The sequence below is a fragment of the Oryctolagus cuniculus genome, chromosome X (genome assembly GCF_964237555.1).
Source record: "Oryctolagus cuniculus chromosome X, mOryCun1.1, whole genome shotgun sequence".
In the NCBI taxonomy this organism is placed as follows: Eukaryota; Metazoa; Chordata; class Mammalia; order Lagomorpha; family Leporidae; genus Oryctolagus; species Oryctolagus cuniculus.
Window position 1 is genome coordinate 101,421,162 of NC_091453.1, and position 27,302 is coordinate 101,448,463.

Genomic DNA, 27,302 nt, shown 5'->3' on the forward strand with positions numbered 1-27,302 from the left:
CCAACTCACTACATGAATCCCTGTTTTCCAAATGTTTTTTGAGCCAGAATTTTTGTGTATCTGCTGGTTCTTCCATTAATTGGTTGGATAAATCTTTGGTGCATGCTAAGAAATTATTTTCCCTCAGAATCATGTTGTTATAGACATCTATTCATTCATCTAGAATCCCTCTTCCTCCCACTGACCACCGTTCTCTGTGCACTATTCATACTGTGTAGGAACTCCCCAGACTGTGAGCCCCTTGAGATCTTGCCTTACTTTACTGTGGACCTGAAAGACCAAGGGCAGTATGTCTCCCATACTGTCCTTGCTCAATCATTGTAGAATTAATGGTTGTTTTGTAATTGCTCCAAGGTGACGACAAATAACTAAATGAATAGATGAATTTTAAAAACTTGGTCTCTAGAATGCAGTGGGAATTATCTCAATAGACATAATAGTTAAGAGGAAAAAAACAAAGAGAAAAAATACAGTATAGTTGGTCCTTTCAGAAAAGCCAATAAATGAAATTCAAATACAGGACACAAGAGTATACATTCATTCTCCTAAAGCTTCTTTGTTTCATGAAATAATTCACTAGAGTTATATGAAATAATAAAGTACCTGTTCTCAACTACATGACTGGGTTAAGCTTTGGAATCTTTCGACAAAAAAAGATCAGGAAAGAAAGTGTTAGTGGAGAAAACTATTTGATGTGTGTGCGCATGCACATCTGAGAGAGCTTTCAAGGAACATATTTATTGTGAAAACTGAACCAGAAGTACCTGGGGTAATGAAGAAATTTTGCTTACAGGGTAATAGCTCTCTGATTTCTAAGTGCCTGGAATAAAAAATGAGGACGAGGAGAGAATATATGCCGCTTCTATGCTTCATTTTAACACCTAGAAGAACATTTGCCATCTTATTTTATTTTCACTGGGTCCAGGCCCAACCTCCACCTTCAAAACAAAGTGCTCTCCCAACTTTCTTCAAAAAAAGACAATAAGTTACTAATGATAACATATAAATAAGCTAATGGATTGAAATTTTAACAGAACATCATTTGCCACTTCAATTTCAGCATATTCTCCAAATATGGCAGATAAACAGAAGTCGGTTAGCTGAACCATGGTTTATAAAGCATCTTAAGGAACCTTTCTAAATATGAAAGCAAATTACTTATTTCATACCTCAATGACTCTAAGCCCTCATCAAAGTAAAGAATGCATGCTGAAAATCTATCAAAGTTCTTCAAAAAGTTCATGGAAAGTGGAATTAAAAGATAAGTTTATTTTGGTACAATTTTAAAACTCATGCATTTTTTTTCTTAATATGCATTTCCATGAGCTTTTTTGAAGTTCATTTGCATGAATTTTTTGCATTAAAATAAATCTAGCTTTTGATTCCATTTTCTCATGTATTTTCTGAGGTGCCCTCATATGTTACTTGAGAAAGAATTCATAGACTTTGAGTCAGTAGACAAAGTCAGAATTTCCCTGCGCACATATCTCACAGAGAGAAGTGGGACGTGACCCTTGAAACATCCCTACCAACTCTGTCTTTCGACATGCTAGCTCTAAAACGACTGTAAGAATGAATGTATGAAAGGTCCCTCTGATTTCAAAACTCAGCATATAGCCATTTCTAGGACATTAGACATCTAGAGTTTAAGTCTACCAACAGAACTGAAGAATTTAAAGAGACCCAGAGAGAATCTGGCTCAATGAGTGTTATTTTAATTATAAAGAGAAGAAACCTTATTTAAACTCTTTAAATTGCAAATGAGAAGGGTGGGGAACATCTGGCCTAGCCACAGACTACGTAAGGCCCATGAAATCATTTGGCCTGGCCCTACCACCGCAACTGAAGGTAGAACGTGAAATTCAGTAATTCTATAGCAGGCTAATTTTTAACCTGATATTTTTGTATGGCCTACAAATGATGCTATAAATATCCAAATGGGTCTTAACAAAAAAAAAAAAAAAAAGTTCCCCACCTCTAACCCCTAACATCCTTCCCAAAATGATGATCACTGCAGCCCAAATTAAAGTAACCAGACAATTTTCTTTAGTCAACCCATCTTCTGGCAAAAAAAGTTAAACCAATCTGGAAAAGAAAATTCTCTATCTGTCCAGTTACAGAAAAAGAGTGACACCCATTATGATATACATACCAACCTCCAAATCCACTTACTCCTGCTCCCTAATGGAGAAAACATGTCTGTAGCTTGCCAGGCATAAATTTATCAATGGGCTATCATCCAAAATTTATTTGTAAGTCAATTGTCTGAAACTCAGAATACATTTTCTCAAGAATAAAGTATGGGCCGGTGCCACGGCTCACTAGGCTAATCCTCCGCCTGCGGCACCAGCACACTGGGTTCTAGTCCTTGTGGGGCCGCCGGATTCTGTCCCGGTTGCCCCTCTTCCAGGCCAGCTCTCTGCTGTGCCCAGGGAGTGCAGTGGAGGATGGCCCAAGTGCTTGGGCCCTGCACCCCATGGGAGACCAGGAGAAGCACCTGGTTCCTGCCTTCGGATCAGCACGGTGCGCCGGCCGCAGCGTGCTGGCCGCGGCGGCCATTGGAGGGTGAACCAACGGCAAAGGAAGACCTTTCTCTCTGTCTCTCTCTCTCACTGTCCACTCTGCCTGTCAAAAAAAAAAAAAAAAAAAAAAGAATAAAGTATGATTAGAATCTCCGACCAGCTCCCCAAATCCTATGAATTGTAAACGGACCTCAACCACGGAACTACTAGTACTAGTCTGTATTCTGCCTTGCGAGAGCAGAGGCTTCAAGTACAGAAAAGAGGAAAATGTTTCCTTGCCCTTCCCACTGTAGAACAATTCAGAGAAAAATTTTCCAAAATTTTCTTAGGTATGGTATTCTCTGGTCTCCTAATATTCTCTCACAATGTCATCAACTTGTCTCAAACTGCTCTAGGACACAACAAGCCATAGTTTCATATACATGTTATGAAAGGCAGTAGGCTGAGCAGCAGGTCCTAGGCAGCTAGCTATGTGATGGCTTATATATGAGTGTGTTATGCCCAGTTTGATTGTCCCCAAAGACCACCAAGGAGCCAATACCATTGTAAAATACATGAGAGTTTTACTGCAGGCCCAGGTCTGGACTCTCAACCATCACCGACGCAGATTTGAATTGAGAGCCCTGACTCTTCAGTTAACGGGATTTTTACAGGGTTTTCAGAGACATTCTATACATTATAGTACCATTTAGCAAATCACCTCATTCTGCGGGAAATTCAAAGAACATCTCTTAGAAGTGATTAGTGCATCCAGTGGCAGGAATGCACCTAGTAAAGGTGGCTGAATGGTTTTGGGGTTGATGCCTTTTAAATTGATTGGCTAAAGTACAGGGTCCGAGCCGCTAGGATGTAGATGCCAAACTGCAGGATGTTATCAATCACCTTAACTGCCCTGAAAAGACACCTGGAACTTTAGGTATTTCCCTGCTATCTGCTGATTGGCTGTTGCTTGGGAAGCTTATTGCAAGGGGAGTTCATTTATTCATTTTTAGGAGCTTCTGGCTCAGGGTTCAGGGCCCAGTCAGGCCCAAGTTACAAGATGGAGGTCTATTTTAAAATAGCTGCAACTTGATCCAGGCTCAGGTCTCTCAAGTGTACTTCAAAAAGTTCATGGAAAAAATTAAGATATTTGGTGACCAGCGCCGCATTCTGTCCCCGGTGCTCCTCTTCCAGTCCAGCTCTCTGCTGTGGCCTGGGAGGGCAGTAGAAGATGGCCCAAGTCCTTGGGCCCCACACCCACATGGGAGACCAGGAGAAGCACCTGGCTCCTGGCTTCAGATCAACGTGGTGCGCTGGTCACAGCATGCCGGCTGCAGCGCCCACTGGGGCATGAACCAACGGCAAAGTAAGACCTTTCTCTCTGTCTCTCTCTCTCTCTCTCTCACTGTCCACTCTGCCTGTCAAAAAAAAATTAAGATATTTGGAACACAAATATTTTAAACCTATGTCTAGTTCTGTCTTATTTCCACAATCCTTTTTCTTTTTTTTTTTTTTTAAGAGAGAGAGAGACAAAGGTCTTCCTTCCATTGGTTCACTCCCCAAATGGCTGCCACGGCCGGAGCTACGCCGATCCGAAGCCAGGAGCCAGGGGCTTCTTCCTGGTCTCCCACGCAGGTGCAGGGGCCCAAGCACTTGGGCCATCCTCCACTGCCTTCCCGGGCCACAGCAGAGAGCTGGACTAGAAGAGAAGCAACCAGGACTAGAACCCAGAGTCCATATGGGATGCCAGTGCTGCAGACAGAGGATTAACCAAGTGAGCCATGGCACCAGCCCCTCCACAATCTCTTAAAAATATGCTAGTATAAGACATGAACACCAACTCTAGACAAACAGAGATGCAGAGCAAAGACTGTCCATGGCACATGGGTACACAGGTGGGATTAGTCATAAGGAGTAGAAGAAAAGTCCTATTACTGAAACTGTACCCAAGGTTGAAGCAAGACCAGCAGCAAAGCTAATGCTGAGGCGATGAAATGCTTGTCTAGCACTTTTCATACTTCTCCAATCCTGGGGAACGACTGGGCCAGAGTTTAAGTTTGGGGCTTAATTTGGAGGATGATGGCCCAAGTAAAATGAACTGCAGACCATTATATTAGGGCAGAATGTTGAGCAAGTGAGAATGATGTTAATCTGATGAAAAGAGAAGGTTCTATTCATTGGAATGAAATAACGAGTATTTTTTGAATACCTACAATATGCCACATACTGTGTTGGGTGCTGGCATCACTGCTGTCATGGAGCTTATATTTTAGATCATGGTCCTCAATGAAGAGGGAAAAGCACAATTCCTCCCAACCTGCTACTGCTTGGACTTCCAAACTGGCCACCTCATGCCTCAGGAATAAATTGCAGATTATGACCAAGCTGACTATTTTTTTTAAAGATTTATTTAGTTGAGAGGTAGAGTTAGAGAGAGGGAGACACAGAGAGAAAGGTCTTCCATCTGCTGGTTCACTCTCCAAATGACTGCAACAGCTGGAGCTGGGCCAATCTGAAGCGAAGAGCCAGGGGCTTCTTCTGGGTCTCCCACATAGGTGCAAGGGCCCAAGGACTTGGGCCATCTTCTACTACTTCCCCAGGCCACAGTAGAGAACTGGATCAGAAGTAGAGCAGCTGGGACTCAAATTAGTGCCCATATGGGATGCCGGTGCCACAGGCAGAGGTTTAGCCTGCTTTGCCATAGCATCAGCCCCAACCAAGTCGACTATTAAAGAGTTAAATATCCATCCTGACACATTCCTCCAAGAATGAAACTGGAGGAAACCAGAAAATACAAAATCCTGATATTTCACTTCACAAACCAACCTAAGATAAAACCAAGTGTGCTGGGTTCTTTTTGGTCACTTTCCCACCTCTCCTTTAACCTTCAGAAAGGAGCTACATGGGTTGCCCGCCGTCATGCGTCCTTTTCTCTGACTTGGGCCTAGGTACACTAACCTGCTCAACTTCTAAGTGCTTTCCTAGGGAATATGAGAGCATGATGGGGTATCATCAGAAATCACTCATGCTTCAATGCTACTGATACATGATTGTCCTTTCTCAGAGCTTAATGGATATGTGTATTTCCAGAATCCTTGTAAAGTTTTTAATTGTGAGAATGTCACATACCACAACTAGCTGGGAGGCAGTTTGGAACCAGAGCCTATGAGTGTCCACACTTGCAGAAAATTACCTATCTCACCTATGTGTGTACATAGCTAGGTTTAGAAGATAAAAAACATTTGAAAAGCTGATATTCCAAGGAGTTCTCTACCCAAGGAGTTCTCTATCCTGTTTTTAAATTTACACAAATGTACCAGCATCAGTCTCACTACTTTGTATAAGTATCTCATTTAATACATAGCAACCTTACAAAATGGTTTTTGTGATTAGCCTTGTCAGGAAAAGACTATATAGGAAAAACAAAAAACAATAGCAATTTAAACCCTATCAGGAGCCTGTGTTTAGTCACACTTGAACTGCTCACATCCCATATCCAAGTGCCTTGTTGGAGTCCCAGTTTCTCCACTTCTGATCCAGCTTTCTGCTAACATGCACCATAGCATAGAGCAAACAATGGCTCAAGTAGCTGGGGCCCTGCCACCCATATGAGAAGACTTGGATTGAGTTCTGGGCTCCTGGCTATTGCTTATCCCAACCCCAGCTGTTGTGGATATTTGGAGAGTGAAACCACTAAATGGAAGTTCTGTCTTTCCCTCTCTCTGTAACACTGCTTTTCAAATAGGAAACACTAAATCTTTAAAAAAAATTGTCAACCCCAATCATATTAATAACTATATTAATATGAAACACCCCAACTAAAAGGCAGATTCTCAAAATGGATTAAAAAGCAAGAAGTTCATTTTAAACATAAAAGAAAAAGATGTGAAAATGTACTGTGCAAGTATAATAAAAAGTTGGAGGGGCCAGCACTGTGGTGCAGCAGGTTAAGCCTTCGAAGCTGGTATTGCTACTCACTCCAGCTTCCTGCTAGTATGCCTGCAAAGGCAGCGGAGGACAGCCTAAGTATGTGTGGGAGACCAGGATGGAGTTCCTGGCTCCTGGCATCACTCTGGTCCAGACCTCACTGTTGTGGCCATTTGGAGAGTGAACCAGCAGATGGAAGATATATGTCTCTCCTGTCTGTTGCTCTTTCAAGTAAATCTTTTTTAAAAAATGTAGACAAGCTACATTAATATCAAAGTAGACTTCAGAATAAGGAATATTATCAGTGATAAACACTTTATTTTGATGAGACAATTAAACAAGAGCATATAATCTTAAATGTCTTTCAAATAAAATTTTAAAAGCTTTTTACTTCAAAGTTACTTCTTATCTTGGTAGTAGATACTTATAGCTTACATGAAGGCTAACAAGAGGTTAGATCCATCCAGGTCAGAAAAGACCTTAGGCTAGAGAAGGCAGAAGATCAGTAAACAAGAACAGCATGGGCTAGCAAAGTTGATGAAGTGATTCCAGGACTGAGGCTGTTACTCATGCTTTAAGAAGATTCTTTGCTAGATACGGGTTGTCTCTGGTGTCTATATTCTTATCATCCCCAGAAATAAAAAGCCTTTAGGTGGGCCTTGCCCCAAATTCAGTAGTAATAAAATGCTAGGATTGTGTACTGATTAAACTCTAATTCTCAAAAGTCATCCCTACTTTAGAACCACGTAAGGAATTGTTTTATATTATTTTTGTAATACTCTAGGGTCCTACCCAAGAGAATCTGATTAAATACTTTTGAGGTGAGGGCCTCCTAAGGCTTCAAAATTCTGGCTCTCAGTTTGGAAGGAAGCTACTAATATATTTAATTTTTTTTTGACAGGCAGAGTGGACAGTGAGAGACAGACAGGGAAAGGTCTTCCTTCCGTTGGTTCACCCTCCAATGGTCACTGCCGCCGGCGCACCGCGCTGATCCGAAGGCAGGAGCCAGGTGCTTCTCCTGGTCTCCCATGCGGGTGCAGGGCCCAAGCACTTGGGCCATCCTCCACTGTCCTCCCAGGCCATAGCAGAGAGCTGGCCTGGAAGAGGGGCAACCAGGCAGAATCCGGCGGCCCGACCGGGACTAGAACCCAGTGTGCTGGCGCCGCAGGCGGAGGGTTAGTCTAGTGAGCCGCGGCGCCAGCCAGAAGCTACTAATATAAATATTACCACTAATAACAACTGCTACAAGTTTGAATACCTGCCAGGTACTTTATATGTACTGTTATATTTAATTTATTGCAAAAGGGAATTATGAGGAGCAGGTGAAACAAGAAAGTAGTGGAGTTCATCTCCACTGAGAATAGGAATGGACAAGGAAAGTAATCTTGACATATCAGCAGTAAATTTTCAATTATCGATGAAAATATGAAAATTGTAATTAACACTGATTAAAGTAGTAAAATGACTGGCAATGTCGGGCTTAGTTACTTAAAAAAAAAGAAAGAAAAAAGAAAAAGACCAAAAAGAGTGTTAAGTCTTGAGACACTACAGAATAGTATCCAAAGAGGTAAAGCACTGTCTCTTAAATATGATCCAATCTCAGGTTAGCTTCAAGGATTCTGCACAACACCAGAACTAGTCTGAATTCAAGTTCAACATTCTCTGCCACTGCCAATTTTGGGTAAATCAGACCTCAAAAGACACCCTCTAGGTCTAAGTAGAAATAGACTGCCTTCTTCCAAGTCCTAAATCCTTCATGGAGGCTTCATCTATTAACCTGTTGTGAACAAGACTTCCCAAATCAGGGAATTCTAAGTATTCACCAGCCCTTTAAACATTACTCCAAATGTGCTGTATAAATACCTTACTCATTTTATATTTTATTTCCTGCTTATATTTTGTGAGGTCTTTTGTGTGTATTATTAATGTCTTGGATTAATTATCCTAGAAAGCACAAAAGGTGTTTGTGTTAACAGTAGCTGGCAGTGGCATATCCAATCGCAATTCCTAAGCGTTACTTAATAACAATGATGTTTACGGGACGTAAGTACTATTACAAAACCATATGAAATTAGGATCTAAAGGCCTTGAAAATAGTATAACATTGTTCTGGATAAAATATGAGAAAATTTCATGAGAACAGGAAATAATGGCTTTTCATAATCTGATACTCAAGTATTAAGGAAATCTAGCTGACATCTGATTAAAACCATGTCAGTCTAAGCTAGAGGTCAAGTATCAGGTCATTGTCTAGCTCCAAAATCTGAAATGAAGGCTATCTCTGATTTGCAATTATGTACTCCTCAAGTTTATGTGTCCTGTACCTGAACAGAATCATCTCTTCTCCCTCTCCTTCCTTCATTAGACACCTCCATTCAGCAAAACATCAAAAGAATTAAGAGTTGTAAGCCTGACCCATGCAGAAATGGCCACTACAGCTTATAACAGTATCTAGATATCATAAAAAAATGCACACACACACATACACACAATTATTCTTTTTTTTTTTTTTTTGACAGGCAGAGTGGACAGTGAGAGAGAGAGACAGAGAGAGAAAGGTCTTCCTTTTGCCGTTGGTTCACCCTCCAATGGCCGCCGCTGCAGCCGGCACACCGCGCTGATCCGATGGCAGGAGCCAGGATCCAGGTGCTTTTCCTGGTCTCCCATGGGGTGCAGGGCCCAAGCACCTGGGCCATCCTCCACTGCACTCCCTGGCCATAGCAGAGAGCTGGCCTGGATGAGGGGCAACCGGGACAGAATCCGGCGCCCCGACCGGGACTAGAACCCGGTGTGCCGGCGCCGCAAGGTGGAGGATTAGCCTATTGAGCCACGGCGCCGGCTAATTATTCTTACATTAAGGTATCTCTTCTCAGGTTGCCCTATTTCCTTTAGTCATTACTTCCAATATCTCTTTTTCTTGCTCTTCTTAATTATCTACTTGTATCTATAAATACAATAAAATCCATTCAACTAGCATAAATTACCATCCTTTAAGCAGCTTCTCTTTCTCAACTCTAGACACAATAAAACCTCGTTGACCCTGGAATAGTATCTCCAGAAATGCTACTACGCTTTCAAAAACTCAAACATGTAAATCATGTTTGTGATAGTAATGAAGCAGAATATTAAATGGTTGTATTATTATAAACTTCACTCTACCTAAGAGAAAGCCTTAGAGATCAATATACACAAAAATAAAAAATACAAACAGAAAGCAAAGACTGGGCACAGCTTTTAAACTAATGAGATCCTATCCATACTACTTGTACAATGGGGGTGGTAGGTGGGGTGGGGAATGGGGGAAGTAGGGAATGGTGGTTTGACATTTTTGATCTTCAAAAACAGCCTTATAAGAGCAAGGCTACCATAAGCCCCAATTTACAAACCTTGACCCAAATACTAAAAAATATTTTTCTGGACCATGCCAAATCATTAGAGACCTGTGTGTCATCAGAGACTTGTGTGCCTGTACTACATGTTTTGGGGTCATCACCAAATTTTTCCAGAACACACTGAGATGTTGGCCATCAGCTAAAACCAGGGGTTATTACAATATGTCTCTTTGTTTTATTCACTAAAGAGACATGGTTTGCTTGAGAATGCAAGAAGTTTCTTTAAGGTCTCAGTACCAGGAAAGATTTGTTTCTACCATAACCAGCTTTCTGATAGATACCACAGTTCCAGTAACTGTCCATATTACTATCTCTGTGTCCTGTCAGTTTCAGAGCCGATTCAGGACCCAAGTGCACTTGACATTTTTGGATAATAATTTTACCCAGAAACCAAATTTCCTCATGAATGTTTATACTATTATATACTACATACTTTTTCATAAATTCTTTTTAGAACATGGTGGGATAGAAATAAAACAATTACATAATTGTTAAAAAAAAATATAGCTACTTGGTTTAAGTGTTTCCATGAAATAGAAGATAGTTCTATACCATGAACCAGTTACTTTCCAACAATAAACTACAAATCACTTCTAGAATATTTGCCAAGGCAAGGAAAGCTGTTCTAACTTTTGCCCCTATACATTTAAATCCAAGTTAAGACAGAACACTATCTTCCAAATTTTCCCAGCTCCAGATAGATTCAGGGAAAAACACTCATCACCTTAGATCCATCATTTTGAGAATGGGGTGAAAGCTATAAATCTAGAAAACCTGCACACATCACAAACTGTATTCAATTTCAGAGTGGGGGGGTCCAGAAATATCCCTCCAATCCCATTAATGAGTGTAAGGTGAACAGCATTCTAGAAAATGCCAAGTCTAAATGCCATTCGCTGGAACGCAAGATCAATATCCTTTATATTATTTTCACATAAAAGTTGTTTTCAAAGATGGGTCCTGGGGATCAAGGATAGCTCCTAGTTCTATTTCTTGGTAATAAAATATTCACACTGTGGTAAGCCTCAAAATACTTGGCTTTGTTCATTTTCACCCCACAATCACCCTGTATGTAAAGTATTAAGCCCTGGCTTACCTAGTCCCTTTTACTGAGGTTTATTCTTCCACACAGCATGTCCCTCCACTGACTAAAATGAAAGCTCCATCACTGCAGGGACCTGTTTTGCTTAAAGATTTATCTCTGGCACATTAAAAGTACTCAAATACCTTTTAGATGGATCTCCTAAAGGATCTTCTACTCCTTGTAGTTAGCGAACTACATTGTACATTAAGTTTTCCTGGATATCAGCCATTCTCATTCACTGAAATAGTTAGGACTACTTTCACACTACAAAGGCAGTGCTGAGTAACTGCAACATGAACCACAAGGCCCACAAAGTCTCAAAATACTACCTCCACCTTTAGAGAAAGACTGTTGACTGCCCATAGCGCTGGTTTGGCTCTTATTTTCCAAGCTAGATCGGAAGCATCCATTGTACCCAGAACACAGCAGATGCTCTAAAATGGCTGTCACTATAAAATTTTACAGATTTGTTACTTACAACATATATTACTTTTGCAATTAGGTTACTACTTGCATTATCAATGTGTTTCTAGCCACACGCTAAGGCCACAAAACTTACCCATGTTAAGAAAATTGAGAAGCAACTAGAATAGATAGTAATATTAAATAATTAGGAGCAAACTTCTTAATTCAAAATCACAATTGTGTCATCTTTAAAATGCAGATGTGACAACAACTGGAAAGATGTTTCAGACAAATGATTCTGAGGTACACCATAGTTATTTCCTCAGTCAAAAATTACTCTAAAAAAGTATTTCACTTGTATCAGGCACACATGATAGATATCCAACAGTCATGCAATAGGTCATTCTCCCATAAATATACTACTCATCAATTTTTACAAAATAACTGAAAAGGAACATCTAGACTTATACCCTCTTGCCAGCTGTAAGACATGCTCAGCCCCTTCCCTCCCCTGCCTCAGATTCCCATTCTTAATTTTTACAATGATCTATTATCAGTTGGAATCTGGGTGGGAGGGAAGAGAAGCCCCACTTTGTTCCTAAATCTGTATATATGAAATATATGAAACTTGTATAACTTAAATACGATAAAAAGAATAAAGAAAAAAAAGACATGCTCAGCATTTCTCAATCCATTTAAAAATTATATCCTTCCTATTGGTCTCTAAAACTTTTAATTTGTATAGATACCACTTGTTTCCAAGAAAATGAAGATGAAATAAATAATTCTAGGCATGATTTCAGCCCTCTGTGTACCCCACATGTCAAGGAAATCAAACAAGATTTATTTTTCATATTTTTAGATGATATATCATTTGAAAACCATGCAGCCCATGGACTAAGACAAAAGTGAAAAGGAAGGATAAGAGGCTTATTGAATTATCGCTAGTTATTCTGAATAAGCAACAATATACACAATGATATACAATCATATGAGAAAACTATTGTTTATTTAGAAAAAAAGTTACACAGGTAGAATTCAGTAGATAAAAAAATTCTCTTAAAAATGTCACTGTGAAACTTTTCCAGATGAAAGCGCAGCAATACAAAGCTCCTGTAGCTGTAGACTTAAAACACAATAAACTTCTGATCCCCCGCCTCTGCCAAGATTTGTCTAACATAATTACAGGGGGAAAAATGGCAAGGGACAAGTGAGCAATGGTATCTTTTCCTTTTTCAAACAGATTTTAATGTTGCACATGTACTATTTTATAAAATGATTCCTAAGCATTACATAAGACACTTGCTCCCACTTTTTAGTGACAAGTATTAAAAACAGGCCAAATAATAAATTAAAACTAAGTTTTAAAATGAGGTAAATTCAAAACAGTTCAATAATTTTTTATTTTTGAACAGTAAAAAGGAAATGGGTGGGGGATGGGAGGGAAAACAACTAAACCCAGGCAATATTTAGTTAACCAAAAGTGAAATTCTGTACACATGTAACCTTATTTGCTTGTTGGAAACTGTATGCAGCACATTGTGCTAAAAATATCAAACAGTTTTACACTTTCAGCCATTACTGAAAATAAACATGTAGAAACCAAACAACAAGTTAAAATACAGTAATGTACAATTCAACAATTTTAAGTTTTCAGCATGGAGCAATAAAGCTGATAACTGAATAATTTAAGGAGATGAAAATGGGCCCTCTTCGATTCATAATCCCCGGCAATTTATTCAGGAAAATTAATTTCTGGTCACAGATGAACAATTTCATTCCAATATCACCTGAAAGAAACAAAGTGATTATATTGATAGATAAGGAATAAAGGAAGACTGGAAGGGAAGGAAGGAAGGAGAAAGGAGGAAACAAAGAAAAAGGAGGTGGGAAAGAGAAGGGAGGAAAAAAGGCAGCTAGGTTCTTTTAATATAAAAAGAGAAAGAAAAAAAGAAAGGAAAATTAGTAAGTTCCATCAATAATAAAGACTTGAATCAAGTCCCCAGAAAGGGATGAAATATTTGAGTATTTCTTATTATTGCCCACTCTTAGAAACCACTAAAGTCAGGCACATTATGACTTTTTTAAAAAACAAAAAGCAATGAATTTTTTGTGTTTGAGAAGGAGGGCTGGGGAAGAGTAGGGAGAAAAAATGAAATAGCAGTAAGGAAACATTTTACAAGCATAAACAATAGCTTATCAAAAAAGAAAACCATAACATGTAGCAAAGAATTCATTTTACATGATCAACAAAAGAAAAATGACATCACATTTTTCATAAGGACACAATTTTAATTGCGACATATTAAGATGCAATGTCTGCTAAATTATAAAAATTGCTTTAAAAATATATTGACTCAATTATACTCATTTCCTTTCCTTTATGTATTGACATTTTTCAAATACTGTATATTGAAATAAATTCAAAACATGATCATTACAATATGTGGCAAATAACTTCATATCTGCCTAACATTGTTCTCAAAGTTAAACTAATGCTTAATGCATTACTTTATTGATGAAAATACTACATTCACATATTTCATAAAACCAGAACTAGAAGGGGCCTTAGAAAATAATCACACTTCCATGAAATGCTGACAAATAATTTACATATCATTTCTACAAAGCATTCTGTTCACACCATGTATAATCTTGACATTGTCAATGATAATCATAGATACACTAATGTTGAACTTACAGTTTTAATACTTAAAAAGTCATTGTTCCTATCCATCAAACAATGAATGGATAAACACAATATGATACACATTCATTCAATGGAATATTATTTAGCTATAAAAAGGAACGGAGCACTGACATGCTACAACATGGATGAACCTTGAAAACATGATGCTAAGTCAAAGAACCCACATACAAAAGGCTGCATATTGCATGATTCCATTTACGTGAAATGTCCAAAACAGGCAAATCCATAGAGACAAAATACATCAGTGAATTACAAGGGTCAGGAGAAGAAAAAGAATTCAGAGTATGGTTGACAGACCTGGGATTTCTTTTCAGGGTGACAGAAATGTTATGGAATTAGACAGTGGCGATGATTGCACAACATAGTGAATATACTAAAAACCACTGAATTGTACACTTTTAAATGCTGAATTTCATCACAATTTTTTAAATTGCAAAAGAAAAAAAAGACTCAGTTCCAATAAGGAGCATGATCCTATCAGTATGGCCATAATTAGGCAATAAGAAATGGCTTCTCAGTCACGAAGATGTCACTTTAGAATTAGTGGACAATCAAAATTTTGACAACATAATTAATGGAACATTAAAGGATAAAATTGCTGTTAAAATATATAAAGAAGATCCTTCCCAGGAAACGAAATTAAAATTTTTACAAGAAGCCAAAATCCTCAAGCAATATAATCATCCCCATATTGTCAAACTTATAGGAATTTGCACACAATGATAGCCTATCTACATCATCAAGGAAGTGGTTCCAGGAGGCGACTTCCTCTCCTTTCTGAGAAAGAAGGATGAACTAAAACTCATCATTTAGTGAAATTTTCATTAGATGCTGCTTCTGGATGGCGTATCTTGAGTAAAAATTGTATACACAGGGACCTTGCGGCAAGAAACTGCGTGGAGGTGGAAATATTGTTCTGAAAATCAGTGACTTTGGAATGTCTCGTCAAGAGGATGGTGGTGTATATTCATCTTCTGACTTAAAGCAGATTCCCATTAAATGGACAGCACCAGAAGCTCTTAAATATGGGAGATATCATTCTGAGAGTGACGCATGGAGCTTTGGCATCCTCCTCTGGGAGACCTTCAGCTTAGGGGTCTGTCCATACCCTGGAATGACAAATCAGCAAGCACAAGAGCAAGTGGAAAGAAGATACTGGATGTCAGTCTCTCAGTAGTGTCCGGCAAGTAATCATAAAATAGTGCTGAAGTGTTGTGATTACAGACTTGAAAACCTCCCCCAAGTTCAATGAACTTCAGAAGGAGCCAGCTGCCAACAAGAAGTTAGTCACATAGTGATGAAATAGTCCTAAACTCAGCCTTTCGGACTTTATCTTCAGCAAAGTAATATTTTTCTTTTCATTGAGGTTATACCACATTACCTGCCACATTCTTCTAAGTTGTTTTTTTTTAAAGTATCATTTTAACCATTATATATAAGCAAGCATAGGTTCTGTACGTAAGTCGTCACACACACACACATCTCTTTTTCACACCTAGGACAGATGTGACTTCAGGAGCAGTTCAGAATCTGCATAGTCTCCATTACAGACCCTATACTGTTATTGGTAATACTATGTCTGCAGGGCACATTTCAACAAAAGGTGGTCTCCACTCTGCTGAAACAAGGTTACATTTATAAACATCATTTTATATTGAAAGCTATCTGGATCTCCTAAGTTTTCTTTTTCTTATGCCAGCAATTGGTCCTATATCGTAAGACTATTATTTCCCTACATTCTACCATGCCTTCCTCAGGGAATCAGAAAACTAAGTACAAAATGTCTTCAAAGAGAACTCTCTCAGAGTTGAGGCAGCTGACCAGCTGACTTTAAGAAGGATTACAGAGCTGTTACAACAAGAGGCAAATTTGAAATGCACAGTGGTCTGGAGAAAAGAGCAGCTAGAGACCAGAAAGAGAAGAAAAGGCAGACAGAAAATCAGTCTTTTTATCAAGGCGTGCCTTTCTAAACATATACATGATTTTTAATTTTATGATCAAACCAAAAAGGTGCTAAGAAAGGTTTCAGCAATTCACAGATTACTCATACAAGAGCCTTCTTGATGGCAACGAATTTTTTAACAAAACTACAAAATACAAGCCCACCAAAACAAAACATATAACATTAAACTAAAATGTCTGGGATGTCCTCAAAGACAGCATCCCAGAATTGCTGCATTCCCTGCATCCAAAACTGTAAGGATTTCACAATCCTAATTTCCTCCCTCCCTCTGTCTCTCTCTCTCTCTCTTTCTCTCTCTCTCTCTCTCACACACACACACACACACACACGAGTAAAAAGGCATAAGGATGAAGTTAACTTTTCAAAACTTGAACACACATTTATAAGGTAGAAAAAAGTTTGAAGGAGAAAGACACAGGGACAGCCACTGTAATTCTACTTTACTCCTGCATTTATCTTTACATTACAACCAAATAATTCTTACAACAAACATAGTTCCTGAGATATTTCATGTGGATAAAATATAACAGAATTAAAACTGGGACTCTAATGAGCTGAATCTTAAGCATATTCAGGGATGCCTCTCAGGATACATACATATATTTGGGATAGTCACATTCATGGCCAAATGTGGCATGACAGCCTTTTGTAAGTGCTCAACCCTGTTAGGTTTAACCAAAAACAGAACACCACACACACACACACAATCAGCACCCTAATGAATACTGGGCCTAAAAGAGCAAGGAAACAGAAAAATTCCTCCCATCCTATTCAACTGTACAGCACTGATGAATATCATTGCCAAAGCCCATACCCAGTTTAAGAGTCTAAAAGACAATAATGAAGAGAAAAATGGATTGTGTCTATTATTTCAATTCTCTAATAAGTTTTACAAATATTAAATGTTTATCATATAAAGAACTAAATAAAAGCACAACAAATTTGCCTTCAAAAATATATTGCAAAACATATAACAAATTCTTTTTCATCAGTATGGTTTCCCATCTATCAAACACTGTAAATAAACTGAACCTTCTTTTGATGACAAAAAAAGTCACTGTTGCTGTTCATTATTTTCACACTCATGCCAAAGAGAAAAACTTAATATTGCTATAATGGTCTCTCTGTAAAGTTAACAAAGTATCTAAGACATAGGACATAATAAAAAAATACTTAATTGGAAGACTGGAATGAAGGGATACAGTTTCAGCCTTCAACAAAATCACAGTTTGGGAGAGGGGTACACAAGGTACTCTACATAGGAACCTGTGACTAGAACTTGGAAGGCAAGCCCACATGCACACATATTAGCAAGGGGAGGCTACTGAGGAAGCAACTTAATCAAACACTCCCTAGCCCTATACAAGTTACTACCATCAGGAACCTACTTCAAAATGACAATACATTCCTAAAATAAAAAATCCTTCAGAGCTTCGAGGCCAGTTTTCAAGTATGGACTGAAGGAAAAAACAAAAAGCTTAGAGCAGGAATTACACAATCAATAGTCTACAAGGGCTAGGAATGTAACAGAAATAAATGATGTCGCTGAGTGAGAACAGACTGACCTTTTTTTTTTAAGGTCTTGGCTTGGGGCCAGAGTTGCACCATAACAGGTAAAGCCGCCACCTGGGACATGGGCATCCCATATGAGGGCAAGTTTGAGACAAGGCAGCTCCACTTCTGATGCTGCTCCCTGCTAATGTGCCTGGGAACGTAGTGAAGGATGGCCCAGGTGCTAGGGCCCTTACACCCATTTGGGAGATCTGGAAGAAGCTCCAGACTCCTGGCTTTGGGGAGGGAATGAACCAGTGGAAAAAGCAATCAATTAAAAAAAAAACACAAAGCATTGTGTGATACACTCCAGCAAGCCACATTCTACCAAAGGGCTGAGAATTTGCAGCCTTGGGATAGAACTCAGGTAAGAGTTAGGGTTCAGGTATGAAATGGAGATGAGAAATGAATCTGCAATATATATTCAGCTTGCTGAAATGGAGGATTAGAATAGGAATGTACTAGATTTAAAATACAGATGATAGTGTGGGTATTTAGCCTAGCAGTTAAAGATACTGGTTAGGGGGCTGACGCTGTGGCGTAGCGGGTAAAGCCGCCGCCTGCAATACCAGCATCCCATATGGGTGCCGGTTCAAGTCCCAGCTGCTCCACTTCCAATCCAGCTCTCTGCTACGGCCTGGGAAAGCAGTATAAGATGGCCCAAGTCCTTAGGCCTCTGCATCCATGTGGAAGACCCGGAAGAAGCTGCTGGCTTCAGACAGGCGCAGCTCTGGCCATTGCAGCCAATTAGGGAGTGAACCAGCGGATGGAAGACCCCCCCCCCTCTGCCTTTCCTTCTCTCTCTCTATGTAAGTCTGACTTTCAAATAAATATTAAAAAAAAAGTTTTAAAGATACTGGTTAGGAAACTGGCATCCCATGTTGGAGGGCCTAGACTAAGTTCCCAACTCTGGCTAACTCCAGCTTCCTGGGAGGCAGGAGGTAATGGCTCAAGTAGGTGGGTCCTTATCACCCACAAAGAACTGGATTCACTTCACCCTGGCCCAGTCCATCAGTCTTTCTCTCTCTCTTGACTATATTAAAAACAAAATGAAGTAACATTATGAAAGTTGGGTTCAAAGGACTTAAATAGTATTCACTTATGCAAGTTTTAAAAATACAGATGGACAGGATATAGCTAATTGTTGACACTCTTTAACATCAAAATCCTAGGTCCAAAATAATAAAGAAAGGGCAACTGAGCACCTCAAGGTCTGGGAGCCAAGTGTCAGCTTAGCACAGCAGCTCAATCACAGAAAGGACTCTCAAAAGCGTGACAAGCTCAACATTCCTGTGTTGAGGAACACACATATCAAATTAAAATCGATAAGCCAAAGGTTAGTTCTTTGGGGACAATTTTAATAGGCAGGAATTTTTAAAGAAGATTAAAGTAGAGAAAAGATTAGAAGCAAAACAGCTAGTAATGTTCAAGAGACTAAATCAAAAAGAGGTAAGATGAATTTGGACAAAGATGTTACGGGTAGCAGAAGATATAGAAAAAGACAGGATCTTGCAAACAAAAACAAAAAACAAAAACAAAAAACAGGCAGGGCAGGTGTTTGGCCTAGTAGTTAAGATGCCTCTGTCCCATACAGAAAAGCCTGATTCAAGTCCTGGTTCCAGCTCCTGACTCTAGTTTCCTACTAATGCACACCATGAGAAACAGTGGATGATGGATCCTACTACCTGCTACCCACATGAGAAACCTGGATTGAATTCCTGGCTCCTGGCTTTGGTCTGGGCTAAGCCTAGTTGTTGTGGACATTTGGGAAATAAGCCAGAGAACAGGTGTGTGTGTGTGTGTGTGTGTGTGAAATAAAAAAAAATACACAAGGGAAGAAGACAGAAGACTTTACAAGGAATTTAACTGAGTCACATTTATATAGTATATTTTCTTAATAGAAAATAAAAGGGGAGTATGGAGATTTTGAGATAGCCTATATAGCTAGATGGAACCAGTTAGAAATAGTAAGACCTCTAAAAAACAAAAAGGAACACATACAAAAAGACTTGACCAATCCTAGAATGAACCCAAACAGAAAGCGGCAGTCAGAAAAATCAGACCCTCACATAATTAAGAGTTTACTCAAGAATAAACTATAATACACACTTTTCAGGAAGAAGTTAAACAGGATTACCATCAAGCTAAATGTTATCTTTTAAAGGATATCTGAATCTAAAAGCTCTGCTATAAAACTATCAGCCAAACACCTCACCCTAGCCAGTCTTTTCATGATTTTGTTCCTGATAGATTATAGACAGGTAAAAGTACAAATGCATGATCAAGGGAAGAATTCAATGAAATTTGTAACAAAGCCTCATATACAAAAAAATACTTAGATACTAAGTAAAAAGACATGTATAAATTCACAGTAAAAAATTGTGACAGTAGTTGGCTCTTTTCCTAATGAAGATGAGAGGCAGGCTTCTTGTTTCTTTAATAGAGAGACCTACCTCATGGTGAAAGCAAAATCCCAAATTAAAAGAAAGGCTAAACTCTGGCCTCAGAATCAGCCCTAAAGGCACTCGGATCTGGCTGAAAAGCCCATGAGAGTATTTCAGGCATGGAAAGCCAAGACACTCTGGCAAAAAGATCTCTGTGAGTGAGATCCCAGTGGAAAGAACAGGTCTTCAAAGAGGGAGGTGCCTTTCTCTGAAGGGAGGAGAGAACCTCCACTTTGACTATGACCGTGTCTAAACAAGATAAGAGTCGGAGAACTCAAGGGGCTTCCATAGCCTTGGAAACTCATAACTGGTGCATAGGGAGATTACTGATGCCATAAACAGGAGTGTCAATTGGTAAAGTCAACAACAGGAGTCACTGTGCACTTACTCCTCATGTAGGATCTCGGTCCTTAACGTGCTGTACACTGAGGCTTAATGCTATAACGAGTACTCAAACAGTATATTTCACTTTGTGTTTCTATGGGGGTGCAAACGACTGAAATCTTTACTTAATGTACACTAAACTGATCTTCTGTAAAAAAAAAAAAAAAAAAAAAAAGAAAGAAATTTTCAATTCCCAACTTGACTCTCACTGGGATTAAACATGACAATAGGTCTGATCTGATTTCATCATCATTTAAAAAAAATCATCTATTATTTTTCACTTTATGTTTCTGTGTGGGAGCAAACTGTTGAAATACTTACTTAAGGTATACTAAGCTGATCTTCTGTATATTAAGATAATCGAAAATGAATCTTGATGTGAATGGAAGGGGAGAGGGAGTGGGAAAGGGGAGGGTTGTTGGTGGGAGGGACGGTATGGGAGGGGAAGCCATTGTAACCCATGAGTCGTACTTTGGAAATTTATATTCATTAAATAAAAGATAAAAAAAAAAAAAAAAAAAAAAGGCTAAGGTAAAGAATGAGAGAAGAAAGATTAAGTCTACCAGAGACTATAGCTAGTTGTCAGAATGAGGGGTGAGGGTAATGAAGACTAGAATTGAAGAGGAGTAATATTTCTTTTACAATCTTCAAATTTAAAAAGATTTAAACTACAAATGCTGGTTCCTAGCTCTTGTTTAACCTACTTTACTTAGATAACTAGCCCAAAATAACAGAACAGAAACAGCATGCCACTCAGAAGCAACCTCAAATCCCTGCTTTATAGCCAAAATAAACATGAAAAAAATCCACACCCTAAAGCCCGTACCCTCAACTAGAACTAGCTCTCAGACACTTAACTCACCTGTACCTGTAAATAGCCTGGTTTATCTATCTGGCTTCATAAAAGGTTAGAAGTAGCTAATAACATTAGGGAGAAATAATAGATAGTAAGTATACTTAATATTATTAAGAAATGGAAACTAACATGAAAACAAGAAAATGGACAATAAAAAAGCAGAGTCAACAACTTCAGATACATCTCTCTGGAACCATCAAATAAACCACTAAATGTAGGAGCAAATCATCTTACACATTTCAATAATCCTAAGGCATCAGCAAATAGTAACTATTCTGATAATGATGGACACAGAATTTATTTAAGATGGTTAAATCACTTTGTAAGTCTCACATAACACATAAGCGAATTTCCTTGAAAACAAAGTTGCACATCTTAAATTCTAGAACTAAAAGCAGAGACCTTATTTTCTAGCTTTGTAAAACATGGGAAGTAGTAGAAAAAGGCAAAAAAAAAAAGTTAAAAATCTTTGGATTACATGTCTGCATGAGAAGGCATAAAGAACAGAAAACACTCAAGGAATAAAACCTAAGTTTGAGTATTGGCTCAATTGGACAATATCTCTGTGATCTTCATCAACTTAACCCTAAGAGCCTCAGTTTCTTTACCTGTGAAATGCAAATACTAATACTACTTATAGGACCACAAATACTTCAAAAAGTTAATTAACTACCCAGAGCAGATGGGAATGAGTGGTGAAGAGAAAACCAGATATTCTTAAATACATCTTGGTGTTTAAAAAAAAATGCGTGGCAACTCAGTAAGCTTAAGTCAAAAACAGCTTTAAAAATAACTATGAGTCTTGTTTCACATCTATATCCAAAGACTTTATCCTTATAGTTAGGTGAAAAAAAATTAAGTAGCTATATCTTGCAAAATGGATCTAGTTTCTTAAACAGTATTAGTTCTTTAACATGACAGTACATACATTTATATCTTTAAATAAAAAGGAGATAAGAGACTACTCACCTTGATTTAAAGTCTTCATTATCTGTGTTTATCTGAGGACTTATGAGTAGATGAAAAATTAAGGGAAAACAACTTTGGAGGAAATAAAGAATAGTGTCTCAACCTTCAGGCAATTCCTCAGGTTGCAGGCCTAAGCATCTGGATCAGCCTGATAGCTGCAAACTTCCCAGCCCTGCTCCTAACTTGGCCCTTCTATTTCCCATGTTCAGTCACCATGGGAGTCAAAGAACAAAAATCCCAAACATCAGGTTTCCCACTTCCACATTTCATATATTTGAGAGGGTTACCTTGAAAGACCACTAGAGGGGAGGGGGGTTATGAAGCATTTAGCATTTAGACCACAGACTTCAGGGTATAATTCTAAATACATGCAGTATCAAAATTTTTTCATTATACCACCACCACCACCACCACCACCACCACTACTACTGAAAACACCAATAAATGAAAAGGATATTGTTTCTTTTCTTCCTTTCCTCCTGAACTGTCCCGTTTCTCTTTCTTTTCTATCTTTTCTTTATCATGCCTGGACTCCTATAAGGAATGGTGCAATTAGATGGGGAAGAGAAAGCCAAATGTAAAAAAATCAGTTCAAAATCCCTTTTCATCACCTACAAGCCAGAATTTTTCTTCAAAGATTTACTTAATATGGTACCAAAAGCACAATCAACAAGAGAAAAAAAAAAAGAAAACTAGAAACATACACTGGACTCCACAAAAGAACAAGGAACTTTCTTGCATCAAAGTATGGCTAGAGAAAAAAATAAACTTCAAAAAAGGCAGGCTAAAACTCAGGTGAACAGAAAGTGATGGAATGCAACTTTTAGAGGTCACTAATTACCTCTCAATAATCTGAGACTGAACTGGCTCTAATTCCCCAGTTAACCTTGCGGCCTCCCTCCCCCCAATGTCTCCTTTCTTCCCACACCCAGGTAATTAACAAAAGAAGACTCAAAAAAACTCTAGGGCAACCTTGCAGTTCAGTGTGTTAAGCTGCTCCATGCAATGCCAGCATGCCATATGAGCACTGAATGCCCACTGGAGTCTTAGCTGCTCCACTTCTGATCCAGCTCCCTGCTAATGCACCTAGGAAGGCAGCAGAGGCTGTGCCAAGTGCTTGGGCCCCTGGCACCCACATGGAAGACCCAGAAGGAGTTCCATGCTCCTGACTTCAGCCTCGTTCAGCTCTGGCCCTTGCAGCCATTTGTGGCATGAACCAGCAAATAGATTTCTCCCTCTCCCTCCAACAACACTGGTGTCTTTCAAATAAATAAATATTTACCAAAAAAGAAAAAACTCAATATTTGGTAAATTCTCAAAAGGATGATTTAAAAAAAAATAAAGAACATTGTTTTGTTTTCCTAATTTACCTTTTTGCCACCGGAAGAGATTTTATCCATCTTCTCGGACTTAAATGAATCACCACCTTTTTCTTTGCCTGAAGATTTTGACTTATTTTTTTCCTTGTCTTTCTCATTTGGGTAAGGAGAGTCACATGGACTTTCACTTTTGCGTTTTGATACCCCCACTACAATTACAAAAGAGAATCATGAAAGCCCTTTCCAATTCACATTGACAATTGCTTCAAAGGCATTAATAAGTCTACCTACTTGTTCCATTTTCCTCTTTACGCCTCTTGGCTATGTCCGGTGGCACTTCACGGTCACTGTTTGAGTGATCCTAGAACCGAGAATTGTGAACTACATTGATCAAGGGTTTACATTTTTGCTTTAAAGTATCGCTTTTATACAAGAAGAGTGAAGCTAACTAGCTTTGGAGAACATTTGCAGTAGTTTCACATACTTGGTAAAAATGGCATGAAAGACAAGCACAGCTGGTACAGATTACTAGGCTGAAGATCCTTATTATTGTGAAGACGCAAACACACTTCAGGGTGAAAATACCAGTTAGAACATGAAATAATAAGCTGCTATGGAACAAACTAGTATTTTCAAAGAAGCAACAAACATGATAATGAGTTTTCCAAACTAGTTGTAAAAAAATTACAAACCCTTTTCCGCTCTTTCCTGTCCTTCTCATCTTTTTTCTCTCTTTCTCTGGATCTTTCCCTCGACTTGTCCAAATCTTTCTTGTCCATTTCTCTCTCCTTACTCTTGGATAGTGGTGGAGGAGTATGATTAATGTAGAGCTGTTAAATTAAGGTAATATTACTAAAGATTATTAATTTTCCAGTATTGGCATCACTTGTTTGTTTATTAAGTGAAAGACAATTGGTAGTTAGACCCCAAGTCAAAACTGGTCAGCTGTTTAGACTCTAAAAGGTTAAAAAAAAAAAAGGCAGGAGGAGGACATGGGACAAATTATACAGAGGTTTTAATTCTTGGCCTTACAAAAATTGTCACTTAAACTCAATAAGTTTGTTACTACCTCAATTGATATTCATTAGTAAATTAACAGCGAGAATTTACTGTTCTAAAGACCTGTAACCATTATTCGGAGAATCCATATGTGAAAAAATAGGGACTTGATTTTTCTCTACCATAAAACCATAAAAAGTAAGCCTCTACACAATCATGGAAATTTTAAACAGTCTTTCCAGGCACTGAAAGGCAGTCAACAACAGTGAGTAAAGGTGCAAAAATAAAATCTAGCCATAATTTTACTAGTTAAGCCTTTTCTGCCTCAGTGTAAACCATGCAGAGATTACCCTAAGTTAGCTTTACAAATATAAGGGCTACATATTCTTCTGAGCACACTCCAATTTCTATAAAATAGCCACAACTGATGGTAAATTCTGTTATTGGTTCCAAATAACTCAGAAAAACATTTTGACAGCTGAAAATTATGAAACTCAAAGAATGAAAAATGAACCAATATTCTCTGCCAAAAGGCATATAGGAAATAAAACATCCAAACACCAAGGATATTCTAACTGTAAATAATCTGAGAGATAACCCTACTTATACAAGGTGTAAATTCGGAAATTCACTATAAAAGAAAATATTTAGGAAGTAGGAAATATTCAGATATATAACTTTATAGCATTTATATCCAAACTTATGTTTAATAACAGATATTAAGAGTATCAGGAAGCAGAATGGTAAATATAATTCATTATGTAACTACACAATTCTAGATATACCTCAAGAATAAAATAGTGAATCTAAAGTCAAATATTTTTACATGAAGAAACCCTTTGGTATTCAAAGGAATACATGAAAAAGAAGACTCTCAGTTTGAGAACTAAGCACTTTAACACCACCAAACATTTTCAATTCAGTTGGCTCCGAAATACTGGCAGAGCAAGGCAGAAGTATATTCTTTAAAATTTTAATGTTTAAAAAGCTGATGATTAACTGAAATAGACAGTGTTTATTAATAACAAAGAGCAAGAGAATGATAAACAGTCTTGCTGGATACAATGCCTTAAATGACAAGTCAAGATTTTTCTAATTGTGAGGTTTATTTCTAACTGTGAGTTAATATTACTTATGCAACTGTTAAGACAAAAGAAATAATACTGCAATACTCAAAGTTTCTCTAAGAAAAGTATTGGGGGCAGAGGGAGGCTTGTGATCACAAAAACCACACAACCCTCCATAAGAATGAAGTTTTAACTGTGCCTACTTCAATCCTGTATTACAAGGAATTGAGAAACTTTTCTAGGACTTCCTTCTGGTATTAATGTTCAAATATTTCATTCTTGACATAAAAAGTCAAATAGTTCAATTGACACACAATCAGACATTCTTAGTACAGAAATGTACCCAATTCAATTCCTTTTCTCTACCATTTGGAGAATAGTTTTGATCATAATACTTCTTTCCACAAAGCCATAAAGTTTCTCAATGCCTACTGAATAAATGCATACTCCTCAGGCTTAGGCATCCCAAGCTCTCTACATTTTTATAAGTGCACGCTACTATACAGCAAACCAATGCATTCTATTTACTATCATTGCTCCCTGTCCTCTGTCCTTTCCAGCAGTTCTCTTTATTAGAATGGCCACAAACTTTCATCTCCATCTCTTAAAATCCTACTTAGCCTTCAAATATAGCCCTCAAAATTCTGCAACTCAATTTTTGGAGAAATATTGTAGTATTTTATATTTTCCCTTTTTTGTGACAAGTATTCCCTGATGATTTCAGATCACTTATTTTTTTTTTCCATCCACAACACAGTTTCCAATATAGCAAGAGAGCTAAGATGCCATTTCTAGTTTTATACACTTCTTAGTACCTTGTAAACACAGTGAGTGCTCAATATACAGCTGCCAAATAAAATAATCATTTCAGAGTAGGCAACTGGCACAGTGGTTAAGACACTGTTTGGGAGTGCCCACATCCCATATTGGAGTGCCTGGGTTTGAGTCTTGGCTCTGCTTCCAATTCCAGCTTACTGCAAATGCAGATGCTGGAAGGCAATGGGTGATGATTCAAGTACTCAGGTACCCGCCTTATAGCTCTGTTGAATTTTATTCTTGATTTGCTTTCACTCCTGACACTGGGATCAAGATCTAAAAGAGAACTTGACCAATTTTCAAAAAAAATCTGTTCAGGAAAACACTGCTGCACTGAAGATTCAACAAACAAAGATGGCCTCACTTTTAGTCTTGGGTTTGGCTGTAAATCCTCATTTTAAAATGGTGAATAAAATTAAAAGCTAAATTCTATCTTGAGCTAGTTACAGCTGTTCTCCTAAGTTACAGAGTTTTGGTTAGACTAACATGCCTACGAGAACTTTTTTCATCAAATGTACCTACTAGGATTGGTAGTTCAAAACACAACTGACCAAAACTGGAAATATACCAGGTGGAAATTAGGACTGGTGGCTGAACTGACAGAAAAGATTTGGATACTAAGCTAAATTTTTCTCCCCTTTAACTAATCGCACTTGACAAGCAAAATCCATGTATTACTTTTAACATGGATTAGAAAGTGAAAATAGCAAGTAATAAAACAGAATCTCTGAGGCAAAGCATAACTAAACAGTCAAACGGAAGCAGGGAAACAGGTTTATATGTACAAGTGACAAGATAACATGAAAAATAGACACGTATCTTCCAAACCCTCTGAGTAAAAAGCTACCCCCAGAACAGTGAGGTCATGATCAATTTGAGATCAAAGTCCAGCAGAAAAAAAGTTTTCTAAGACAT

General features: G+C 38.2%; 1 protein-coding gene and 1 pseudogene across 25 annotated transcripts in view; one reads left to right on the forward strand and one right to left on the reverse strand.

Moving 5' to 3' along the window:
* The window catches only part of LOC108178708 (tyrosine-protein kinase Fer-like), a 42,457-nt pseudogene extending 27,143 nt beyond the window's left edge, over positions 1-15,314 (forward strand).
* THOC2 (THO complex subunit 2) overlaps positions 12,292-27,302 on the reverse strand; it is a 119,067-nt gene continuing 104,056 nt past the window's right edge. For 15 of the 25 annotated variants that reach the window (XR_007912187.2, XM_008273167.4, XM_051827775.2 and 12 more), the window contains 6 exons: positions 24,198-24,335; positions 23,797-23,866; positions 23,557-23,714; positions 22,644-22,720; positions 22,187-22,232; positions 12,292-15,128 (listed from right to left, as the gene is read on the reverse strand). Coding sequence is in view for 23 of the 25 variants with exons in the window: in XM_008273167.4 (XP_008271389.2) it covers positions 22,205-22,232; positions 22,644-22,720; positions 23,557-23,714; positions 23,797-23,866; positions 24,198-24,335 (471 nt within the window). In the remaining 2 variants the exon portion in view is untranslated. Of the gene's footprint in view, positions 15,289-22,186; positions 22,233-22,643; positions 22,721-23,556; positions 23,715-23,796; positions 23,867-24,197; positions 24,336-27,302 lie in introns of those variants that run through there. The other 10 variants (XM_070066517.1, XM_070066513.1, XM_070066515.1 and 7 more) reach the window with 6 other exon arrangements.